The sequence below is a fragment of the Triplophysa dalaica genome, chromosome 14, assembly GCF_015846415.1.
Source record: "Triplophysa dalaica isolate WHDGS20190420 chromosome 14, ASM1584641v1, whole genome shotgun sequence".
Lineage (NCBI taxonomy): Eukaryota > Metazoa > Chordata > Actinopteri > Cypriniformes > Nemacheilidae > Triplophysa > Triplophysa dalaica.
This window is the reverse complement of record NC_079555.1, coordinates 12724259-12748864: the sequence shown is the minus strand read 5'-3', so window position 1 is coordinate 12748864 and position 24606 is coordinate 12724259. Positions and strand designations below refer to the sequence as shown.

The 24606-nt window shown below is 36.0% G+C and overlaps 2 protein-coding genes across 2 annotated transcripts in view; one reads left to right on the top strand and one right to left on the bottom strand.

Moving 5' to 3' along the window:
* LOC130435832 (neprilysin-like) overlaps positions 1-14508 on the top strand; it is a 30672-nt gene extending 16164 nt beyond the window's left edge. Inside the window, exons 5-23 of the mRNA XM_056766683.1 lie at positions 232-312; positions 1569-1664; positions 1771-1889; positions 2179-2244; positions 3970-4104; positions 5206-5307; positions 5917-6053; positions 6400-6493; positions 6709-6837; positions 7804-7902; positions 8384-8461; positions 8577-8680; positions 8845-8903; positions 9001-9120; positions 9224-9357; positions 9783-9848; positions 11175-11270; positions 12321-12397; positions 12487-14508. Coding sequence (XP_056622661.1) covers positions 232-312; positions 1569-1664; positions 1771-1889; positions 2179-2244; positions 3970-4104; positions 5206-5307; positions 5917-6053; positions 6400-6493; positions 6709-6837; positions 7804-7902; positions 8384-8461; positions 8577-8680; positions 8845-8903; positions 9001-9120; positions 9224-9357; positions 9783-9848; positions 11175-11270; positions 12321-12397; positions 12487-12586 — 1892 coding nt within the window. The 3' untranslated portion in view covers positions 12587-14508. The remainder of the gene's footprint in view (positions 1-231; positions 313-1568; positions 1665-1770; positions 1890-2178; positions 2245-3969; positions 4105-5205; positions 5308-5916; positions 6054-6399; positions 6494-6708; positions 6838-7803; positions 7903-8383; positions 8462-8576; positions 8681-8844; positions 8904-9000; positions 9121-9223; positions 9358-9782; positions 9849-11174; positions 11271-12320; positions 12398-12486) is intronic.
* Positions 1-24606, bottom strand: part of LOC130435844 (uncharacterized) — a 476195-nt gene that overhangs the window by 174487 nt on the left and 277102 nt on the right. The gene's annotated exons all lie outside the window — the stretch shown is intronic.

The window sequence follows — 24606 nt, the reverse complement described above, 5'->3', positions numbered from 1 at the left end:
ACAAAATGGTTCTGTTACAACATTCTTTAAAATATTTTCTTTTGGTTTTGTTCAAGAATGAAAGTCAGAAAGATTTGAAATGACAAGAGGGTGAGTAAATGATGACAGAATTTTATATTGGGGTGAACTATTTCATTAAATAGCAAAAGATGCATCATTATACCAGGTGTAAGTGGGGTCGAAGGCAGTAATAATGTTTACCTCAGTAATTCTTTACTGTTTTTACTACAGGAGTGCTGGAGCGAGAGGACAGTGGAAGCAGCAGCTCATTAGCTAAAGCCAAGATCCTCTACAAATCCTGCACCAATGAGAGTGAGTACACAATATATTAGAACAACATAACTGGTTGGAGAGCAATGGCTACAGGATATATCACACAGAGGGTTTTTATAATACTGACACTTTACAATATTTACTTTCTATTCATCAAATGGGATTAAAAATATAAATTGCAAATTAGATCTCTTCAATATCTGGTTATTTTGCACAGACATCAATGAGATTAAATGTAGAGCAAACTTTTGCTTTGGGTATTACTCTCAATATTTTTTAAAGATTTCGATATGAACTCAAATATTTTGCATCAAATTTACCCAAATCTAGATTATTTTACCTATCCTATGCCTACATGCATTTAAAATTTCCAAACTCTTGTACAGAGGTGTGAAGTACTTTTTTTACTCTGAAGGATCAGATATCTTTGCTTTATTAGTGTATTTACTTTGAATTTTTTTTACTTCCCTACTTTAAAGCATAGCCTATGTCATACTTTTTACTCAACTACAAAAGATAAATATAGCCGAGGAAAGAATTAAGAGACCATTTCATAACAATTTTCAGTTTTCTGACTTTACTATTTAGTATCTAAATTGGTCAATTTAGTTTAATTCTGTCAACTACTAACGATATTTCTACCAAATTTCAAATAAAAAGATCGTTTCTATACTAAAATGCTGATTGACAATTTGGAATGATCTCTTCATTTTTTCCACGGCTGTACATGTCATTTTTTACATTTAAAAAGATACATTAAAAATCATAGTACTTACTTTTACTCAAGTAATTTCAATCAAAGATGGTTTAACTTGAATTCAAGTACTTAAATATTAAAAGTAAAAAAAAAAACACCTATATATTTTTGTTTGTAAAAGTGAATGCAGTTTAATGGAGTAACACCTCTGCTTAGAAAAATGAGACTGTTGTTATAATACATACAAGAGCAATTTTAGGAAAAATTTAAGAATCAAATAAAACACAACTAAGGACTAAAAACAATAACATTATCTTCTGGGGGCTTACTGTGAAAAGTTCAAAAGCTAAGAAAATATAAAAAGCTAAGAAAAAAAGAAAAACGTTTTTTACATTATAATTTGAAATTGAATTTGTTTACAGGAACTGCTTGAGTTGAAAAGTCATCATCAACTGTCATAAGGACGTCAAAAAGATAACTATGACATGTTATGTGATTTCCCAGCTGAGCTATGCAGAGACTCTCAGAAAGGATTTCAATATTCATTGCATGCTAAAATAAGCATGCATTACATCAAGGTTTTGCATTTTTCTGACAGGCTTCATTGAACAGAGAGGAGGCTCGCCTCTGCTGACAATGCTGCCAGATGTCTTTGAGTGGCCCATAGCAACAGATGATTGGGACACCGCATACGGTATATGATGTTTTCTCAAAGGATATTTCATGAATAACCCCAAATACCTCATTAGTTGACTATTTTACAATATTTCCTCTCCTCTTGTCTCTTCTCACCATTGCAGGAACGAACTGGAGAGCAGAAGATGCAATAGCCAGACTGAATGAGAAATATGGAAAGCAAGTCCTAATTAGTTTTTTTATCGGTACAGATGACAGAAACTCCAATGCACACATCATTCATGTAGGTGTGCGCAACAACAGACTAACTCTAAAACACAAAAAAACACTTTCTCTTAACAGCCGTAACCCTCTCTTCATGTAGCCTTTTAAGGCAAACACTTAAAATCACAAATCTTTACGAACAAACACTACATCTCTTTATAGGCCTTAGAGGGGGGTTTTGAGTGCTTGCATGGTTTTAATTGTAGTAAACGATACTGTTTTACAGTGAGTGCTCTTTGTGTATATGCATTGGGTTTCCTATTAAGAATGAAAGGGTGTTTGTCTTCTGTTTTTATTCTCTATGCCAGTTCGACCAGTCCAGTCTTGGCTTATCCTCAAGAGACTACTATGTGTGCACTGGGGCCTATGAAGAGGTAAGATGAACTGTTAAACAAGCAAAGGTATATCTTCTCGCTTTCTTTCTCTCTCATTCTTTTTCTCAAAACCTCTCATTTTCTTTGACGAAAAGACAAGCTTAGACAAGCATGAACTTCCTTGGGGTTGGATGGTGGTTTGGTAGACAATAGCCGAGGTTATGAGCAAATCTTTTCTAAATTCGCAATAACAGGATGAAAGACTCATGCAAGATTGGTGAGTTTCCATCAATTTCTTAAAGCTGACCACGGTGGTTTTGGTATCCGGGTAACCAGCAGTAAATACAATGGATCAGGGATCTCATTTAACAAAAGTCTGTAGAAAAGGTTCAATATTTTGTTCTTCGAATGAAATTTAGAATGTGTCTACGTACAAAAAAATCTGTATTTATCAAACGTGCTCACGCACACCAGTAGGTAATCTTTGTTGATAAATCTTAAATTCTTAAGCACTATGCTCGTTCACGTACACGGGCATTTGCATTTGGAAACCCCCCCAATGAACCATACTGTATATGGTGACAAAACCTCCCTTTATAAATCACATTCTTTTTGCAATGCATGGTTTGCTCAATTTGGTTTTTATTGTTAATTTACTCGAGCCAAAAGGGAAAACTCCACCCAAAAATGAAGATGATGTTATGGATTACTCATCCTCTAGATGTTCCAAACCTGTATAAATGTCTTTGTTCGGTTGAAAACAAAGATACTTGGTAGAATGTTTAGCAACTGAACATTCTTTGGCATCATTGACTACCATAGCTGATAGCTCAATAAGCTGAGCAATGGTAGTCAAAGGTGACCCAGAATTTTATGTTTTCCTAAATCCCCCAAAACATATTATGAGTTCAAGAGAATAAAAAAAATATATGCAATAGCTAGGAAACCATTCAGATACGTAAATATAGCAATAGAAATGTCTTTTGGCAGTTGTTAACTTTGATTTGACACCGTAAAATAATTCTACTTCTGTAGATATTTTTGTGAAGATAACTCAATAGGTGATACAAGAGTCATGTAACGTATTACAATTCTGAGACAGTAATATTGTAAGGTAAGGGATTACTTTTAAATAACAGCAACAAGTAATCTGTGATGTATTACAGTTTGGAAGTAACTTGCAACACACTGCTTATCGCATCGTTGCCTTGTATCAGGATGGGTATCGTATCGTGGCTTAAATCTTCGTTGCGTCAGAATTTATTCGACAAATGCGTTTCCATCTTCCAATATTCACATAAACTGCTTTTCGCAAAAAAGAAAAAAAAACTCACATGAGCTGACTGATGCAAAACTTCTAAATGTGAAATCAGTGAGATGGAAACCCGGCTAATGTTAATCATCTAATCGCTATTCAAGACAGACTTATAACTCTTAAGGTTATGTGCCTTTAACACATTCCAGACCTGGCTGGTTAATTAGAAAGAAAACATGGAACAACATTTTTTGTGAAGCTTCAATTCACCAGAAAGGAACAACAGATTGAAAAATTTGAACGAAGATATTGTCAAGATCATTTTGGAAGGAAATGATAAGGATGGGAGAAGGAAGGAACAAATCAACAAATCAAACCAAGCTTGAACATTTTTATAGAATGGACAGATAGTTTATACAGATAAATGACTGAGGAGCATCTGCACACTCGTATACTGTATAAATTAAGAATATGTGCATGCAGGTATTGAATTTAGCACTCATGTGTTTTCAATGTGTATTTTTTCTCAGGCCTGTGTGACATATGAGAACTTCATGACTAACTTGGCAAAGCTCATCAGAACTGACCGAAAACTGGAGGTTAATGACACTAATATCAGAGAAGAGGTTTCTCGGGTGATGATGATGGAGAAAGAAATTGCTAATGTAAGCATTCTTTAATATTCAAACCACTTTCGAACAAAGTTAAGTATAGCTGTCTTCATCAAACCTACAGACACTGATAATGGCCAGAGGTCGGTGAAACAAATCGGTACAGTATTATATTGCATTGTGAAAACAAAACTGAATGTTCAAGAAAGTAGTCGTATATCCAACTACAAGCATATATCAATATATTTATTAATAAATTTATTGATTTCAATTGAATAATACAATTAAATATAACTAATTAAAAAAACAAATTATTATTTATTTAAAAACTAATGTAAAGATTTCTATATGAATATATTTAATTTAAATCAATTTTGAATATTGAATATCGTTGCTGTCCTTCTAAAACCTTGTATCTCTGTATTTTGTGAATTTTACTTTTTCTTTGTAAATCATTATAAGTCACTCTTTATGTTCGTCATTGGGTCTTGCAAATATCTAACCAATAAAGGTACTGTATTTAAAAATGCTTGTCAATTTGACAACACAAAATGTACAGTGTTTTTTCAATTTCCTGAAAAACAGCGAATTTGGACAACCGAGTTTTGAGAAGGACAGCGACAACGTTTCGTTTTTGATAAAGTTAATTTTATTTTCAAGATAAAAAATGTTTTTTTAGTAGTAGTCTTGTTTTACTGTAACTCACTCATTTGTCTCACTTAGATATTTATTTCTACTGCATGCAAATATCTTCTTGTTTTGATGATTATTTAGCTAGAAAATACTGGTTTAGTTACTTGCAACTTTATTGTACATGTGAAGCCTAATGAACAGTGTGTTTCACTTTGTTAATATCAGTGGCATGTTTTTCCTCTACAGTTCATGGTGATGTTTTTACCTTTCACGATAGTGACCTCATACCTACTAAGTTTACAGAGTATGGGTTACAGTTGTAGTAAATGTGTTTGGTTGTGTTGGAGCTGAAATCAGAACCACACTGCTGTTGAGACAGTAACTAAATGCTCAAGCTCATTGTGTCATTTATTTTTGTAATTGGGTGGCTTTGGCTCTAGGTTACAGGTTCTTGATTTAATGCCCCAATGTAGGCAAAAAAATTATCTGTCAACACTTTCAGAAATGCCCATGTCTTTACAGGCAACGGACACACCAGAAGATAGAAACAACCCAGTTCTGCTTTATAACAAGATGCCTCTAGAGACACTGAATACCAACTTCACTCTAGAGTTTGAATCCAGGGTAAGAATGTTACATGTCTTAAATGTACTGTGTGTAAGTTTGTGGAAGGACCTATTGACAGAAACCTTTCATAATGAAGCGTTATGTTTTTATTAAATTAGAATGAGTTTTTTATATTTACATACACCACGGGTCCCATTGCATGGAATACACCATGTTGTATCTGCAGTAGCCCTGAACGGACAAACTGCTCCACAGAGCGTATTTCATGAATACGTGATCTCCTTCAGCAAAGAAGCGAAAACATGACGACATCTTAGTCCTGTGTCAGCCACCGTAATGTTTTGAAAGGGGGGAGGGTTGGAGTGAGCCATTGGTTGCAATTCGCAACCTCATCGCTAGATGACGCTAAAATGTCCACATCGCTCCTTTTAAGGTGAAATTCACCAAATGAAATGGTACTGTAAAAATATCATGGTAGCGATTGGTTGGGAAAACATATAGATCTGCCCCTAACTTAGGTAAATGGTTGAGAAAAGGTCGTTGTGCTTGTGATGTTCAGCTCAATGTCCATACATATATCACCTTTGTCTGTTATTATGTTGGTCTTTGAACAGTGTTTTTATTCATATTCTTATGATTGTTTTCTTTATCAATGTTCATATTCAGGAGTTCAACTGGACTTTCTTCACTAACAAAATAATGGACACAGTGAACATTCCTGTCACGGACAGAGAGGAGGTTATTGTGTACGCCCCTAACTACCTTAAGAGGCTCAAACCTGTCCTTGCCAAGTATACAAAGAGGTAGCATACACTTATATATTTAGCTTTGCCAGGAGCTAACACTACAAATACTAACCGATTTAGTTTCTCACTATGCGATCTCCATATTCTTTACAGTATATATAGGCTACCCGTAAAAACAAAAGCTGCTACAAAAGGTTCTACACAGCAATATCATGGAAGGATCATTTAGAGAAAAGTTGTTATAAGAACTAATTCTTTCTTGCTGTTTAGTGGTCTGCAAAAAAGCCTTTGTGCAATAGATTATTAAGTTTCTTTATGCAACCACAACCATTTTTTTCTATGACATCTGTAGCACCATTATTTTTTAACAGTATACTATTGTTGAAAATAAACATGTGTGCAGAGACATTCAAAACTACATTGTGTGGCGTTTCGTCATGAATCTGGTGGTTGGTTTGAGCAGGCCATACAGGGAGACCAGGAAACCCTTCAGAAAGGTGAATACTAAGAAAATTCTCAAACTGTGATTCATCTGCCATGTTTTACATGCATTTGGCAAACCCTTTCATCCAAAACAACTTACAATACACCCGAAGTTCAATATGTAGCTTGAGAATCGAACCTATAACCTTGGCTTAGTGTCAGGCTACAATACCATAATTGAGCTACATTTCCCATGACACATTTATGCTTTACTCCTCTGTCTACTCAGGCTATCTATGGGACCATCTCTGAAGCAGCAGTTTGGAGGCAGTGTGCCATCTACGTCAACAGCAACATGGAAAATGCCGTGGGGAGATTGTACGTGGAAGATGCCTTTTCTGGAGATAGCAAAGACATGGTGAGCTACATGAGTGTTGAGTGGATGTCTCTGCGCGGCCTAAATTTGTCCTTGGAGTTTGTGTGGGTTTTTCAGTGTGTTTGTATGATATATTGAGGCTTGCGTGGGTTGATATGAGTGGGGTCCATTTCTGCATTTGTAAGAACAGCTGAGCAGTGTATTAGTACCGCCCGTCATAAAACACACCATCCAACACTGCATAAATCACTGGACCCTCCTGGCCTCATGCCACATGTGCACGGACTTCTGTCTTATACTGTTAAATGCAATTCTCCATATTCCAATGTTTTATTTGAAACTAGAATCTAAGTAGTAAAAAATGTGTAAGTTTGGAAATGTTTTTAGGGTATAAAAGGTTTGGAAAGAAGTATCTGTGTGTGTTCAAGATCAGGTGACCCATACAAATCCCTTCCACAAATCACGTCTTCAATTCAGCTACAGTCTGTTGTTTGAGGTCATCAGGATAACATTACAGATTGGCACACAAAAACATGCCAACAACTCTCATGTTTGCTATCTAGTGCTGATAAGAGCATTCTGAAAGCTTTCAGTTTTCCCTGTCTTGTGTCATCTTACAATTTTTTTTAACGTAAAATATCAAAATCTGTTGATTTTAATTTATTAAACCATAGTCTGTTTAAATACTCGATTCTGATTGGCTGGAAGATGTGCATTAAAACCACTTATACCAGGGGCGTTGCTAGATCTAAAGGCACAGGCTCCCATTACTTTTTCTATCACTTTGTTTTCTTAAAAACCTGCTGTGTGCAAGAAGTATGCAACAAAATGCACTATACAAACTTCCCTTGCACTATTCCTACAGTGCAACAATACTGGGGAAGGTAAACATTTATGTATTTAACAATATACATCATTTAATTTTTAGACCAAACTTTAAAGACACACACAGAAGTTCAGAGATCATAATAATTTATACACTAAGTAAACATTCTGTGTTTGCCTCAGATGGATGAGATGATTTCTAACATCAGAGAGGTGTTTGTGAGTAACCTGGATGATCTAGCCTGGATGGACGCTGAAACTAAGAAAGCTGCAGAGGAGAAGGTGACGTTTATTTTAGGTTCTGTGTTTTAATTTTTACCAAACTGAAAATCACTGCTGATCAAAATTATCACATAAGAAATAATTTTCTAAATACATGTACAAATATTACTGCTGTATTGCTTAAAGGTGAATATGAACTTGTTTTTTTACAGTAATTGAGGTTTGAAAAAAAGTAAATACAGAGCATCTTTTCTGTTATTTTGACCTGTTTCTCCAGTTTCCATTCTCTGCAAAAAAAAATGCAAATAGAAACAATATTTTTATTTGAAATTTTGGAGAAATACTGTTAGTAGTTCACAGAATGAAACAAAAATTATCATTTAACCTTAACACCTATAAACAGGAAATTGTAAAAAAGTAATTTTGAAATCTTTGCTTATTTCTTTCCGTGGCTGTATTCGTTATATTATAGCTGTTATAACTTCCCAACCCAGGAAAACATATGTTGAAAATACCATTTTTGTATTCTTTATCACTATAGGCACGAGCAATCCGAGAAAGAATTGGTTTCTCAGAAAACATAATGAATGACACATTCTTGGACCAGGAGTACCAATACGTGAGTGACTAAAAGAGGAAGATTCGGCAATGTTAATTTGTCTAAAAAGTCAAAACTTTAAATCCTGAAGACACCTGAAGTATTAAAATGCTGATGATATCCTTCTTATTATTAGTTAAGCTACAATGTAGATGAATACTTTGAGAACATCATGAGGAGCTTGGAGTTTGTCCAGAAAAAACGCTTGAAGAAGTTAAGAGTGAGAGTGAACAAAGACGAGTAAGACCTCAAAAATTTAACTTTCTATCATGTAGGCATATCATTTTATGCATAATTGGGGTCTCTCTAAAATAGCATTGCAATTTTCTCAGTTTAGTAAATGCAACCCTTAGCAATAAAGACATACCATTTAAAATGTCAATGTTATGCATTTTTATTTCAAGGTGGATGACAGGAGCTGCAGTGGTCAATGCATTCTACTCATCAAACAGAAACCAAATAGGTAATTGAATCACACAAATCTTAGCAGTAACTTAAACATGCAGAATATGGTCTGTGTAAGGAATTGGTAGGCCTATATTAACAAACATCTCTCTCAGTATTTCCTGCAGGCATTCTTCAGCCTCCTTTCTTTGGTAAAGGTCAGCCCTGGTCTCTTAACTACGGGGGAATCGGGATGGTCATCGGACATGAGGTCACTCATGGCTTCGATGATAACGGTATCAGAACAATGACAGCAATATCTTAAAGGTTCTTCAAGAACTGTTATAAGGAGTTCAATCTTCACATGTATAACTTTGTGTTTTTGATATTCCTTCTCAGGACGTAATTTCGATAAAGATGGTGACCTCAAAGACTGGTGGACCCCATCTTCGACTCAGAATTTCCATGAGCTTTCAAAATGCATCGTGGACCAGTATGGAAGCTTCTCTTGGGACCTGGCAAATGGACAAAATGTATTACATCAACGTCTTTACACCGATTCGCAAATATGTTCCATTTGCAATAGCTGCCTTATTTCACCAGACATATGAACATGTAATGCAGGCGAAGCGGCATTTCGTTCCAATTAGAATGACAAATAATTTCCAACACAACCCAGTTTACAATCCCAAACCATTCAGCAGAGACTGTTTAGCAGAAAACACCACACCTCTATCTGTTCTACTCAGGCTCTTTACAGTATTTGGCACATTAATCTTTCATGTCCCCATCAGAGGCTCCTCATAGCTTTGTGTGAGTTTTTGACAGCTGTAATTTGGGGCGTAATGTCCACAAATAGTTTTCCTGGAAGTAAGCAGTGATTTTCTGGGGATGTAGAAAGACATCTAAATTACTGTCATAATTTCTGTTCACTCTCATATTTCCTTTGTGCGAATAGCTAAATGGGAATAATACTCTTGGGGAGAACATCGCTGACAACGGGGGCATTCGACAGTCTTATCAGGTAAGTGCAGCAGAGGACATCTTAGCGTTTGCTGTGGCTGTCTTGACATCCACCTTTACTGACAGAAGAATATATTGAATTTAATACACAGTTTCTTCTTAACTCTTAAAAAGGAAGGTGCTTAAAAGGTTCTTCACAGTAATGGCATAGAAGCAGAGAACCATTCAATCAAAGGTTCTTTAAAGAACAAGACTTTCTAAATTTTTATAATCTGAAGAACCTTGTTCGTCACAAAGAACCTTTATTGAATCAGAAAGTTTCTAGAGATGTAAATGGGTCTTCTATGGCACCACAGAACCTTTTAAAGCACCTTTTTAGTACTGTATATGTGATTTCGGTTTTGAATAATCATCTTGAACTTCGCCCTGCAGATAGTCATAAAATCCCTATCCAGCCACCCATTATACATCACGCACCCCAATTCTACACAGTCTAGAGTTGTATAATCAAATAAATGGTTTTTACACGTCCTAAAATGAACGGGTGGTAAACTCTCATATGCTGAGCAGAGCAAGCAGCTTAACTCAGTGTGTACCACTATGGATGGATTTCTGTCAGATTGTAATGACAGAGGGAATCAGCTTAATAGTTTAGTCTCCCCAGAAATGCCAAAGAGGAGAAAATGGCTCACGATCTAAATGTGTTTAATGCTTGTTCTTACTGAACCATCAAATGTAGACTCTCAGGGTATAAACACCAATCACAAGCCTGTCACTGAGTGCGTCTACATGCACATAATAAACAGATAGCTTAAAGAGAAACCTGTTTTCACATGTTTACATGCATTTGTAATAAACCGGCAATTTTTTACATGGAACATGCCGTGTTTCTCGCATGCAGTGATGTTACCGTTGATAGTCTGTTTAGTAATTAAAAACACAGCAGGAAATCGATCAGAAGCTGTATTTGTATGTCCCCAGTACCTGCATATGCAACAACAGTCATTTTGACGTTTTTACATCTTTAGTATTGCACTGTCAGACATGTGCACATAAACAAAACTGAGAGAAAGCCGGTAATGGTGTTTACATGCAGTGCAAAATTGGAGTAATGAGCAAAAAACTACCACTGACGAGTGGGTTTACGCCATTAATGAGCTTTCCCATATAAACAAACACGTTTTACACATTTACATGACCTTACTTGTTATCAGGTTTTTAAGCATAACCGGCATGTAAACGCACTCACTGACTCACAGGACACATGTGATTATCATTTCCTTCAGAAAGCAATTTGCTGTGAGATAATTTGTGATGTTATTTAGAATCCTTTTTTTCCTGTAACAACTTCTAATGATTTCTCATCAGTGTGATCTCAATTTTTCAGGCCTATCAGAACTACGTGAAGAAGCACGGAAAGGAAGCTCCTCTGCCTGGTATAGACCTCAATCACGAGCAACTCTTTTTCCTCAACTTTGCACAGGTAAAACTTGAAAAAATAACAGTTCTGATTTGTTTAATAACTAATAATATTTTTTTAATAAACCTAATGAAATTTGCACCTGAACAATAGGGCTGTAACAATATCAGATTTTCCCTACACCATTATTGTGGCCAAACGATTTGACAATAATAATATTTTAGTGATATAAAAGATATGTCAAATGAATCTTTAATTGTATTTATTTTACTTTCTTTTCTTAAACAATATTAAACACGTGCTGAATATTTTACAATATTTTTGTGTCTAATATTAATACAATGCCAATAATCTTGGTTCTTATATCGGATATTGCAAATAACCTTGATGATATTGTGACACCCATAGACCTGAACATGACAACCACTATCATCATGCAAACAAAATTGTGTAAAAAAAAAATATTTATAATCTACTGGTCTTTAAACATTTTGAATAATGTTGATACTGTATGTCTGAATAAGTACCTTTGTGGTACTAATATGCACTCTTTATGTATAAAATTGTACCTTTTGAAAAGGCATTGAGGCATTGCCCAAGTAACAGTGAAAGTTTTTCTGAGAGCGTAGAATGAATCAGTTGGATGTTGAAGGGACAGATCACCCAAAAATTAAAATTTCCTCTAGTTATTCCAATTCTGTAATAAATATATTTTTTTTCTGATGAACTTGGAGAAAGATATTTGACAGAATGTTTGTAACCAAACAGTTCTTGGCCACCATTGACATTATTGAGGAAACATTACAGTTGTATTCAAATATGTCCCAAAACAGTTTGCTTTCCTACATTCTTCAAAATATCTTATTTTGTGTTGAACAGAACACATAAATGTATAAAGCAATTGTTTCTTCTATGGTAGTCAATGGTGAGCAAGAACTGTATGGTAACAAGCATTCTTCCAAATACCTTTCTTGGTGTTCATCAGAAAAAATAAATCTTAAAACTTGAGGGTGAGTATATGATGACAGATTTTTTTAATGTTGGGGTGAACTGTTCCTTAAAGCAATTGCTCAGTGAAACAGACTTCCTAAGCATCATTTATTTTCTTCTAAGGTGTGGTGTGGAACACACAGACCAGAGCATGCTGTCAACTCCATCAAAACTGAAGTTCACAGTCCAGGGAAGTTCAGGTACAATCATCTTTATTCACAGACAACGATGGACACATCTTCTATCTTCTTCCCATCACAATGTTACCATGCCATTTCTTTTTCTACAGAGTTCTTGGGTCATTACAGAACTTCCCAGAGTTTGCCAAAGCCTTCCAGTGCCAGAAAAATGACTATATGGTGCCTGAAAAGACTTGCCGGGTGTGGTGATTACTGGTGGACAGGATGATGAGGGTTTTATTGAGGGCCTGTGGTCCGTAGACTCTCTCAACACTCAGTATTAAATCACCATAGCAGAAGCTGTATTCTCAACAGGGTAAGCTAGGGTCGCTATACTCAACTCCATCGGCGCACTTGAGCCATACACAGAGAGGGGGAGCTGTCTCAATACAAACCTACGTATAAGCAACAGGCAGTTTTAGTTTGTAAGATCGTTACCCAATCCATGGCTCTTACTGTTCGCATACAATATGTCAAATCTAAGGTGACGGTTATGTAGAGGTCTTTTTTTATCGCATTATGTTAATTTCAAGTAAAACTGTGAATTGGAAATATCAGTAGCATTAAGTATATTCATATTTATCGCAACATCGGTATACTGTACGTCAACTGCTTGTATCAACATCGGTCATCCAGAATAGATTCACTAAGCTATACGCCACACAGATATGCCAAGAAATATTATGTGTAATACAATGGGAGTTGACAGTTATTTCAAGAAAAATGTTTATGTATATTCATTTATTTCAAAAGAAGTGATTTATCTAATTTGTATACAGCACAATGGAATTTAAAATATCTAGACTTGTTTGTAATTTGTGATTTCCTTAGAAAATTGTCATAAGGATCATAAAACATTATACTTAAGAAACATTTATATACAATATATCCGAATGTTTGATCTGGAAATCCCGAACTGTCTCATGACACCAGTTACGGTGTTAGGAAAGGGGTCTGCTTACATTATTTGAATGTGTTTGGCATGCGAGTTTGTCCAATTTTGTTTGTTTTTCATTTTCCATTGTATGTGCTGGCCTTGATTTTTGCTTGTATGAACGGGTGTGCTTGTGACAAACAATCTGCAGCCTCTCCAGCTTTATCGACTAAAAACATCTGTTGATGTTGAATGAAGGCTACAAGGCCAAATTAGTTCTATTGAGACCAATCCATGCACACAATGGATTTTTAATGCCAAAGATTTTTACAATTGCGTTCTGTGATATTGTGTTTGTCTGAAAAAACTGATACAGTAACAGTTTCTAAACACCTGGGCCAAACATGCAGAAATGCTAGCTTGTTTCAACCCATTGTTGGGTAAAATATGACAAAACCAACCGTTCTGTTATAAAGTAACTATGGTTTAGTAACAACAACCGATTTTGTCCATATTTTCACAACAATGGTTTGAAAAAACAACAGTTTTAAGAGGGTACCCTTAGTATATTCATAAGCAATGGCACATACTGCCAAATGGATTAAACTTTTTATTTTACTTCCTTTATTAAAGTTATAGTTCGCCCAAAAGTAAATAATCAGTCATCATTTACTCACCTCATGTCGTTTCAAACCTGTTTGATTTTCCTTCTTCCGCAGAACACAAAAGAAGATCATTTTAAGAATGTTGGTAACCCATTCACTTGCATTGGTTTGTGAAGTGAATGGGTGCCGGTGCTGTTCGCTTACCATCTTTCTTCAAAATATCTTCTTTTGTGTTCTGCGGAAGACAGAAAGTCCTTCCGGTTTGAAATAACTAGAGAGTAAATAATGACATGCATTTTTGGGTGAACTTTCCCTTTAAAACTGATATATTGTGATTTGTTAGTGATTAGTTACAGTTTTAATGTTTTTGAAGAAGCGTAAGTATTTCTTTTGGGAGGCATTGGTTAAATACAAAATACATAAATTACCTTTTTTTTCCAGAAAGCTTTTTTGTGCTGTGTCAAAAACACCACAATTAAAAAAAATCATGTTTGTCCAGTGGGCAACTTAATGCTTTCGAACACTGCTTAGTCCAACACCACCAAAATCTCCAGAGACAGATATACCTCAGATGCCTGTATTTAGATACTTTGTATGAAGCAATCCTCTAAAGAGAAATTTGTTTTCTTAATAAACTGTCAATGTAAAACCTGTCTCTGTTGCACATTTTCTTTTCGCAGGATCATTGCCACTCAGATAAAGGTTTTCTTTGGCAGGCAAGCAAACCGCGGGAGACTGTGGCGAAGCGTATAAGCGACCCGGTGAAAAGAAACACTGTTATTTTTCTCTATGTAATGCCTTACATCATTCGGCAAGAGTCAGTTGTGGTCCACACTTCCACGTGGGGACATGCAAAGGTCAAAGCGCTTCAAAGTGCACATGCACATCGTAAAGCATCACCACAGCGTTTTCCTCTCTTCGCTTCATCATCTCAATCCTGCAGATCTCTTCCGTACCTTTACGATTAAAAATACCTCAAGCTGTCACCCACCTGACAAAAAAGAAAACCGATGTGTTCGCTTATGCGGGTGACAGGTTGCAGTTAGGACTGTAACTTGAACTGAAAGCCATGACCACACCAAACGCTCATCACTCTGTAAAATGTTTGTTTTCTATTAATTTGGGCTCTTTTTAATGACTATTCTATTATTATGTGAGGCTGATGAACGCTTATGATACATTTGCTGGTTTTGAACTGAAACATAATGATTTTATTTTGTTTTATGGGGACAAAATGTAGTTTCCTATATCTCATTATTTAGAAGGAAATAAATGCATCTCGTCTTACTCCCCTTTCCAAAGCATGCTTGTAAGAGAACAGGCAGACAGTAAATAATGACTTCATCACAGAAAATCATTTAATTGACACTCATTAAACTACACACTTTTATGAGATCATTTGGATCTGAAATGTAATCCAATGATTTGAGGCCAAGCAAAACCAAGCACATCTTGTAGTCACAGCAGAGTACGGTTCAGATTTTTTTAATACATGTTTTATTTTATTGTCACGAGGTAGATTTCCAATGAATATATGGAGTCTGTCGTCTAGTTTTACAAAGCAAGACGAGACATGCCGTACCTTCCGTACAGAACAATAGAATTTCATGAAGTGTTGACACAGATCTCTCAAGGGGATACAAAAGACACATCTTGTCCCAGTCATGCACACTGATAGAACAATTTTACACCTGATGGGATACATTCACAAATGCAGGTGTTACATATCGCTAGAATCAGAAAACCATTAAATACTAACAAGTCCAGTTTCTATGCAGAAGACTGTATAAGACCTTCTCAAACAAAACATCATAATGCTGCATTATTGGTATATAGTCTGTAAATCGTACAGTGAGGGAACGGCTTTAGACATTATAAAAGCATATCTGAGAATAAAACAACAGCGCAAGCATACAATACATTCCATATAAATGATATACACTACAGCACAATGAGCAAATGTACTTGCACATTGAAAAAGATCAGCAAAGTCTTCACGAAAAGATGCGTTTAATTTCCAACACCAAAGAAAATTCCTTGTGTGTGCAAGCACACTTGGCAATAAAGCTGTCTGAAAAATCTATCTCGCGAGCCAGAGTTGAGAACCACTGATCTCAAATCAGCTATTCACCATTATAAAATATTGTAAACCCTGACAGAGTAATCATAATCTTCTGTTGACAAAAGAATATACTGTACATATACAGACACCTAAGATCTATTTCAATACACTAAGATTTAAAGTCGTCATACAGTGTCAAGAGGCCAAACTACATGACAGAAACACCTGACAAGGTTGGCGAGTCACTGACAATGTTTATGCGCATCATAGTGAAACGATGTGCAGTTTCAAGACCTACAGGGCTTAAAACGACACGCCATATGACAGTAGCGCTATGACCTTCCCCAACCAGAGATGACTGGTAATAACCCCACACTAATAAGCAGGCTAGTTTTCTCAGAAGAGGAGGAGGGGTTTTGCTACACAGAAAACCATTCAGTAATAGCTTTCAGCAATAAATCTGTCACTGTGTCCTTTGCGCCCATCGCTAACATCTCACTTCTGTAGGCTGTGTGTTTTTTCCCCTTCATGTGGATTTACTAGTGACATGACCCCTGGCTGAAGAGGTGCTGTGTGGGGACAGTGGCATGCGATGGCGTGAGTCCATGGCATATCTTAAATCTTCTATTGTTACTTCTTAGCAGCTTCTTTGCATGAATCACAGCAATCTATCAAGAAGCCTACAGAAAACACACATTCGTTCACAAAGTCTAAAGAAATATTGACTGTTAAGGCTGCAGTCTGTAATTTTGGGCTAAACTAACTTGGGATTTTAACTCAACAAAACTCTCACAAGCTTATTGCAGACCACTACTGATTCACTGATGCAAGCGTGTAAAGATTGATCATTTACAGTTCATCCCAAAACAAAACATTTTCTTCATCTACTCACACTCGAGCTGTTATTGCTCTAATATTGTTAAAATGTGTGCCACATATTTATAAGAGAGCAACTATAAGCTCCAATTCAAATAGTTAATTTTTATTCAGCCTAAGTGCTCAGTGTTTGCTTATGCCGTCACTGTTTTTCGTTTGTTATGTAATTCATCATGTTTTATTAAAAAAAAGAGGAACAAGCTTGTCATAACAGAATTCGTAACGTGAATGGGGTGGAGTGAAAGAACAACAACAAGAGAAAAGTGTCAATTAGCAACAAACAAACAAATTTGACACAAAAATGAGCCAGAGAAACGCGGTGATTCTCAAACTACTCATTTCACATACAACATGAAGCTTTTTCAAAAATGTTTAAATGTTGGTTTGATAACCTGTGTTCGTGCTTTTCATTTGTAATCATTTTGCATTAAAGCGATATAATGGGCGATACAACGGCATCATGTGGCGAGAGAAGGAACTGCATATATTAAAAGATTCTGTGAACTTGGAATTTGCTTGATTAATGCCTTGTACGATTTTAATCGTGAATCAGATTGGACATTTTTTGTCACTATTTGGGGTTAAGAAGTGATAACATATCTTGATATTTTTTACCTCTATACAGCAAAAAGTGCTGCTTTCTTAAAATTTTTAATAACCTCAAAGGCCTGCATACATATTTTTGAATAAACGTGAAGAGCATATAAAACCACAAGCCATAAACAGGTTTAGAATCTCATTCGTTTGATTATCCTGCAGGTGTGGAATATTTTACGACCTGATAACTTTTATGTTAGCCTGATGTAGTTTTATTAGGTAAAACACTATTTTCTTTCACACGGGTACCGCTTATTAAATGCAGCTTTGAAACTGGGCGACAGGATGGAGTCAGACGGGATTTCTAAATGTCAGTTTGCATTAGGTCCTATAGAGTATATCCATGTCACAAACTGGTGATGTGTCACAGGGTACAAGGACAAAGGTTGGCATTTAATTTCCTGCCATGTCCCTGATTTAAGGATGTTGGTCTTTTTTAATCTTTTCAAAGATTTTGTTACCTGGACTGTCTTGCAGGGCGCTTTTGAGATGCTTCTTTTATTTCTGAAAAAGTGGTATAAATCAAATATTTAATGTACACAAATATGCATTAATATAAAAAAAATATGTCTTGATGTAACACCTAGGACCAGTCCTTTTTAACTTTGCTCTTATTTACAGAACAAAATGTTCAAAAACTCCCACTGGTCCCACTTGTCACCATAGCAACAGCATCCCTCTCTTCATCTGATGTCTGGCATGTGTCTCTGGACCTCTGGACCCCCCAAAGCACTCTCATGATCACTTCAGGTTAACAACACTCAATAAGACAGAGTGAGAGCGCACATATTATTCTTTTAGAATAACCGGATGCTTTTATATAAATCGTGTAAAACCAGCCACATTTATCTCATTGAAATGCAAAAGAGGTGCCCTGGTCTTTAACAGTTTGAGAGCATCATTCAATTAGTCCAGTCTTCTTCATATAATAAACATATAGGTCTATAAATATTACTGTATATACAACATATATCATTAAGTACTATAGGTGAACACTTGGAATTATTCAAAGGTTTTTACCACAGTTAAAGAAATATGTGCGGACCAACAACTATGAGCTGCTTCCTTCTGTTGACATCACTTACACTCTGTGCACTTTTTTTATCGATCGTCCTGCGCCGTGGAACTGCATGCTTCATCACACCTTGTTTGAAGTGAGCTCTGTGATCTGTTCGCCTGTGACCGCAGTAAGCCTGTGGTGGTGATGCTGTTCCTGATGCAGTACCTCGTGCCTATCCAGCAGAGGACAGGCGTCTTCTTTTACACACTGGTTCAGCTGGTCATATGTTTAATGTGGCTGTTGTTGGCTGGAATTTCCAACCACGTTTTGTTACATTCTGCACAAACAAAAACCAATTCATTCTTTACAACATTAATTTCTTTTACAAATAATCCTAAACTCAAAGCAAGTATCACAGCATACAGATACTGTTTTCATTTTCATCAAGAAGCTGGTAAAGATCTAAATGTTTGTGTCTCACCTACTGATTCATTCGTTCTCTTTCTCTGTATGATGACAAGAGCCCTGCTGGCCCTTCACAGAACAGAATAAACAACACAATCTAAGAGTAATAGAGCAACTGTGTGTCCACAGAAATACTTTAATTTACAAAATCACAAACCAACCCAAATTTACTCTTTTAATCTCTACATGTCCCAATAAAACTACTGTTGCCCAATCCCATAGAACAAACACTACAGAAACAATACTCCCGTTCAGCCTTCTCTGCCTGAAACATGACAACATCCCCTGTATTGCAGTGTCCCAATAGAGTCTCCATTCAGTTAATAGAGATAGCTGGGTTATCAGAAATAACTCTAGCCCTAGGAATCCCAAAGCTATTAGTCATCATATCGAGCTGAACAAAGACTTCTGTTAGTCTCCATGAATTGTCCCATTGTGGTGCCTGGGTTCCATATCTCTGATGGCAGATAGTGAGGATAGAAGAGAGCCTGCACTGTAGACTTGACAAGCCTGAGTGAATCAAAGAAACATATAATAATGAAATGAATATATCCGTGTAAAGCACAAAGCATACAGGGAATTATTATTGAGGTATTATGGGAACATGTTTCAATCAAGACTGCACACTCGGTTTAAGTTCTAAAGTCACTTATGGAACACTAAGGGATCTCCATTTTTGTAGATTATGTATGTGCATGTAGACATTAAGCACAAGTGTTTTAACATACAAGCGTTCACAGTATTGTTACATAGAACTTAGCTCATTAGATAAAACGTATTTTATATCATTAAAATGTTAAAAAGGTTGACAAGACATAGTATTAAATACAGAATTATTATTTAATTTAATATCTTTGTGTAGTCAACATCTTATTTCCAGATTCCACTAAGAGTCCATGTAATGAACTCTCAGCCGTGTTGTGGACACTGCAAACCACACGGCTGCAAAAACAGCATATATTAAGAATCGCGTTGAGCGATGACTTGTAATTTTCCATTTCAAATGAAAAAAGTGAAGCAGATGAAGAGGCAAAATAACAAACTAATGCAAAAGTAGATGCGAGGATTAGTATGATTGAGGTAAAAATGAGTTATTACCAGCCATTAGCGGAGCAGAACTGAGCTCCAGAGCCCTCAGGCTATTTACAGTCATTTTCCAGCACATTAGAGGTGTGGGGAAATAGATGCTGTGCACAGACTCTTGTGTGCGTGAACATGCCTGAGGCAGGATCACAGAAAGCATCACTCTGATGTTGTATTGATCAGCTTGAGAGAAAATAAGGACAGAACGATGAACGTGCAGGTGCTCTGGTTGACAGAACATCAAGTGAAACACCACAGAGGCAAACGTTTTGTGATGAGATAACCTGCTGAGTTTTAAATTATTAATCTCCTTTTGATATGAGGATATTAAATTCAAGACATTTAAAGTTAATCTGGTGAATTATTATAACCATTGAAAAGGTGATGTTATTTAAGGTAGGCTACTAAGGAAGTGAACGATCTTCCTGGTGGTAATGTTTCTCACACAGCAACAAATCAAGGTCAGGCTGAGTTTACTGTGAAATGTGCTGGGTGACACAGTTTGTGGTGTTGTAGCTCTAGGAGCTAAGAGTTCTGAAGTACAGATGTCATTCCTTTAATTTAAAAATCCCAAGTAATACAGTGCTGATATTCCATGAGTGACACTGCACTGTAAGAATCTCATTCCAAAGTGGATTTAGTCAGTGCAAGTTTTTTTTAACATCTAAGTGGATTTACAGAAATAACAGTGCTGGTAAATCATTTTGGAGTCCTGTTAACGTGAAATGTTTATATAATTATTGTTTTCATTTTATAGCCAATTTTGTTGATTTACTCGAAAAGGCAAACGTCTGAATTAACACTAGAAAATTAGAAAATGAAGATAAACGTGATAAAGTTTTATTTGACATTTAGATTGTTTTTGTTGGATTAATAATATGCCTTTTTGCCTGTGTAAATTATTCATGCAGTTGATGACAGAGACAGGCAAACTGTGTACTGTGTACAAACTGTCCTGTCAAGTCCCTGATTTAAGACTCTTTCCAAAGATTTTAGAACCTGGCATGTCTTGCAGGGGAGATCTTGAGCTGCTTTCATTTATGTCTTTAATAAATTGCATAAATAAATAAAATAATGCACCAAAATATGCATTAATATTTAAAGATTTCTTGTTGTAACACTTTCTAACACAGAAGTCCTGCTTAACTTTGCTTGAGAACTTTTTACAGAACAAAATGTTCCCACTGGTCCCACGTGTCACCATAGCAACAGCATCCATCTTTACACCTGATGTCTGGTATGTGTCTCTGGACCTCTGCACCCCCCAAGGCACTAATAGAGGATGAGAGTATATTATTCTTTCAGAGTAACAGGATGCTTTTCTTTTCTATAAATCGTGCGTTTATATTATTGAAATATAAAAGAGGTGCCCTGGTCTTTGACAGTTTGAGGAGCAAGTGCAAATACTACAGTCTTTTAAAAGTAATAAAATTGCAGGACTTTTAAGATTAAATAGCTACCTGCATGTACTGTATCATTAAGTATTGTACACTTGGAGTTATCAAAAAAAGTAATGGTCTTTCTGTTTGGTTTAATTTGTCGACAGTAAAAGCACAATGTGGAAAAAGCAATAACAAATTTAATAAAAACATGTTTTAGCGTTTTCAGTTATTGTGTTTCACCATTTTATTAATATGACATATAAGGTCTGTAGAGTATGTTCAATAATTTATTTTAGAGAACATTGTGCCATCAATCGAGGCACTTTAGGTTTCTCCAGGGGGCTTTTTCTGTCAAAATGTTTATGTTACTGTAAATTATTGCAAAAGACAAATCATCAAACTGGAGACTACAGTTTACCACATGCCAGAAGAACAAGACAAACAGTGACTCTGTGAGAAGTCTAACAAGTAAAATCTTTATCTAATGAAAGACTGGATGTATATTTAATCACTACATTCTCAGTTGGCTTGGAAAGATGGAATGGGGTGTATATACACGGAGCGATGAGGTACGTCTGCTAAAATCTCAGCAGTTCGGTTACATCCGGCACACGTATCATCCATTGGAAACAATGGAGGTTTTTCCTCTGTCGCTTCAAGATGCACATAGGATTACGGTCAACAACGTGAGTCAAATTATCTAAACACTGCATCAAAAAACCAAATGTGAAGCGCTGCAGGCTATCCGTTTCAAGCTACATTCACAAATATAAAATGCTAAGCTAAGACAAAGGCTGCAATGTTCAGCTGTGGTGTTGTCTGTTCGCTGAAACCTGAACGTTTTCTTACTAAACACGTTATCACTTGATGAAAAATTTAATTCAATGAGAGCAAAAGTGGCGTGCTGGCTGAGATTTTAGCGGAATTACGTCATCGACCCGTACGCATACACCATTTACTAATCCCTGAATCTGAAAAACGCTTTTTCAACTACAGAACGTGAGTGAGTAAGTGAGTTTTCCATTGCATATACTTTTCTGTGGTGTAAAAAAGCAGTTGCTATGCGATCAATAATACATGTTTTTTGACAAATTTGATAAAGAATAAGAAAAGTTACTAGCTTTTCCTTTACCTATAGTGTATGAGTAGAAAAAAATGCTCACTGTGCATGGAAGAAGCTGGATAGATGTGCACAGTGTATTTGTTTATTGGTTTACACAATTTATCTGGATTGCCTCAACTTATTCAACTGATTGTGACTGTATTTTAAAACATTCTCGTATAAATACAGTTGCATTTTTCAATAAACATTCAATAACCACCAGCCCATTCTGAGAAGAATGAGCAATAGCCAACTGCCTACAGAACTTGACCTTTTCATTTCATTTGCAGGTTGTACACAACCAGGGCTGTATATTGGCATGTGCAATGGGATGAATGGGAATGCTACTCACAGATGACTTTCTCCATGTATTTTAGATCTATTTTGTTAGCACACTTGGCATGACAAGGGTATTGCTACATTTTCAATGGACAAACTACTGATAATTACATCTGACTTTAGGCCTCGGAAACATTCAAAGACAGAAAAACTAAAAACAAATAAATCCTGACCGACTCAATTAATATTTTATCATACAGTATAATGGCATTGATTAAAAAACATTTTGTGACCCAATTTTAGGGGCTTTCCTAACCCATTCCTTTACTGTCCTGTTGAATAAGGGCAATAAAACACACTACGTAACTTTGGTTACCAACAGTATCTGCTCAGTTTACTGCATACTTTTTTTAGACATGGCCTCTTGTTATGAGCAATTTTTTAAACTTTACAAATACAACAAATTATTATCAAAACAGGTCAGAGGAAAATATCTTTATAACTTAGAAATATCCTTCTTTTCATCTCCCCTGCATTTCTTTTGTGGCGTTTCTAAGGGCGTTTGTATAAAAAGCCTTGTTTCACGGCTTAGATTAAGCAAGGACTTTGCCTTATAGTTGAATTAAGATATTTATGTCGCTTTTATAAGAATGCCTTTGAAGAATACATTACTCGTGTGTATATTGAGACAAAAAATGACACTGATGTATTTTAAAATATTTCTGGGCAAGTTATATTGAGCTAAAACCGGCCTGAATATCTCTTTACACGTGCACATGGCACTTGCTCACATGTCTGGTCTATTTCTAAAATGATCACTCTTTCAGAGCAGAAAACAAAACAAAACCGAAAGGTTATCCCTGGTATCATATAAATTGTTTAATTAGCTGTAATTATCTCCATATTCCCTGCAGGCTGAACAGCACCATCAATGGAACATACAGTACATGCAAATGTCTCTGAGGTCACACAACTGGCTAACAACTAGGTCTGTTAAATGATTCATCAAGATTGAAAAGTGTTTGTGTTCACATACTATATGTCCCTGTACTGTGCATATTTATTTTTTATTCATAAACACATACATGTATACATTTAGGAAATATTTGCACGTATTGTATATATTTATAGAATTAGACAGAGCTTTATTGCTAAATATGTTTACACATCAAAGGAATTTGTTTTGGTGAAAGGAGCATCCAGTACACAGAATCAGCAACAACAGTACACAGAGACCATCAAACAATAGAAAACAGTTACACAGATGATTTAAATAAGGGCCTATGAGTATAAAAAAATAAGAAATTCAATACAATAAACATAAGAGTAAAGCTACGTGTGTATGTAAATATGAGAGGTCCAGGGTGATTTTCTGAGCCCTTTTCCTCACTCTGGATGTATACAGTTCTTTGAGGGTGGGCAGGGGAGCACCAATGATCTTCTCAGCAGTCCGAACCCTCCCCTGTAGTCTTCTGATGTCTTACTTTGTGACTGAGCCAAACCAGACAGCGATGGATGTGCAGAGGACAGACTTTATGACTGGTGAGTAAAACTGTTTGAATATAGTTTTTGGTAGGCTGAACTTCTTCAGCTGATGTAAGAACTACAACCTCTGCTGGGCTTTTTTAGCAATAGAGCCAATATGATTGTCCCACTTCTGGTCCTGAGAGATGGTGGTGCCCAGGAACCTGAATGAATCCACTGCTGCCACAATGCTGTTCATGATGTTGAGAGGGGAGAGTGCAGGGAGTTCCTCCTGTAATCCACAATCGTCTCCACTGTTTTAAGCGTGTTTAAAACATTTATTGATTTTTATATTTTGCCTTAAAGGAGAGGTTGTTCGAATGGTTTCACTAGATGTTAATTAAGTCTCTGGTGTCCCCAGAGTGTGTTTGTGAAGTTTTA